General features: G+C 50.1%; 1 protein-coding gene across 1 annotated transcript; it reads left to right on the forward strand.

The window, feature by feature from the left end:
* Positions 1–7: 7 nt before the first annotated feature.
* On the forward strand, positions 8–748 carry SLC18A3 (solute carrier family 18 (vesicular acetylcholine transporter), member 3; the record flags this gene model as incomplete). Its single annotated transcript, XM_010014008.1, has 1 exon — positions 8–748. A coding segment is annotated over one exon (741 nt), but the record flags the coding sequence as incomplete, so codon positions are not given.
* Between the last annotated feature and the right edge of the window lie 704 nt (positions 749–1,452).

Below are 1,452 nucleotides of genomic sequence, written 5' to 3' on the forward strand. Positions count from 1 at the left end.
GGTGGCAGGGGCCCTGGCCACCTGCAACATCCCCCTGGCCTTCCTGGAGCCCACCATCGCCAACTGGATGAAGGACTCCATGGGGGCCAGCGAGTGGGAGGTGGGCCTCACCTGGTTGCCCGCCTTCTTCCCCCACGTGCTGGGCGTCTACGTAACGGTCCGGCTGGCTGCCGCCTACCCTCACCTCCAGTGGTTTTACGGGGCCCTGGGCATGGCCATCATTGGCGCCAGCTCCTGCCTGGTGCCAGCCTGCAGGAATTTTGGGCAGGTCATCGTTCCCCTCTGTGGCATCTGCTTTGGCATCGCCCTGGTGGACACAGCCCTGCTGCCCACCCTGGCCTTCCTGGTGGATGTGCGCCACGTCTCTGTCTATGGCAGTGTCTATGCCATCGCAGACATCTCCTACTCCGTGGCGTATGCCCTGGGGCCCATTGTGGCCGGCCAGATTGTGCACACCATGGGCTTCGCGCAGCTCAACCTGGGCATGGGGCTTGCCAATGTGCTTTATGCCCCTGTCCTTCTCTTACTCAGAAACGTCTGTCAAATGAAACCCTCTCACTCGGAGAGGAACATTCTCCTTGAAGAAGGACCTAAGGGACTCTATGACACCATCAAAATGGAGGAGCGTAAAGGCATGGGCAAAAGCCTCCAGCCAGCAGGTGGGATGGAGGAGAATGGCATGGACTCATACCGCAGAGACCTGACTGGGGTGTCTGAGGAGGACTCATCGGACTATGAGTACAGTTAGGTTCTCTCATGCCTCCCAGCACGAGGAGCAAGGAGGGGCATGGGGGAGAGAGGGAAGGAGTGGGGGGAGTGTTACTGCATTCTGTTTCCGTACCAATGTGCAATATATACAGTTTAATCTTTGTCATGGTGTAATGGCTTTCTTCTAGACTTATTTCTAATCAGTATTTCCTTTAGCATTCTGGCAAGGTGGAGGAGGTGCAGAATGGGGGGACATTTCTGAAGAAAATTATCTGGATAATCACTGGCATAAATTTAGGGGGGATTCTTCCAAAAAAAGCCCCAAACAAAAACCACAAACAACAAACAAAAAAACCCAACAGCCTCGTAGCTGGGGTGTAGTTGTGCAAAGTTTTCTCAAGCTGAAGCTGTGTGTGACATACTGTATATCTCTGTACAAAATACAAGAAAAGCAGAAAAGTCTGTGTAAAATTTCGAATGGTATATTCAGGGACTTAGTAAATCTTGTGTACATATACTTAGATTTTCAGTTGGTTTCGTATATTTAAGAAGAGGAACAACTATCACAATGTCTTATTCTTCCTCGGGAATAAACAAGTATTGTACTTTTTTCTCTCTCTTGTGCTGCTCTCCGGTAATGCAATATGCTGTACTATGTTGAAGTCCAAACAACAAGAATAATACGATCTGAATAAAAGGAATTGAAGGAGATCGATTGTCTTTGTTTCATTGCTGAGGGCTGCT

Source organism: Nestor notabilis, unplaced genomic scaffold (assembly GCF_000696875.1).
Source record: "Nestor notabilis isolate BGI_N333 unplaced genomic scaffold, ASM69687v1 scaffold26914, whole genome shotgun sequence".
Classification (NCBI taxonomy): domain Eukaryota; kingdom Metazoa; phylum Chordata; class Aves; order Psittaciformes; family Psittacidae; genus Nestor; species Nestor notabilis.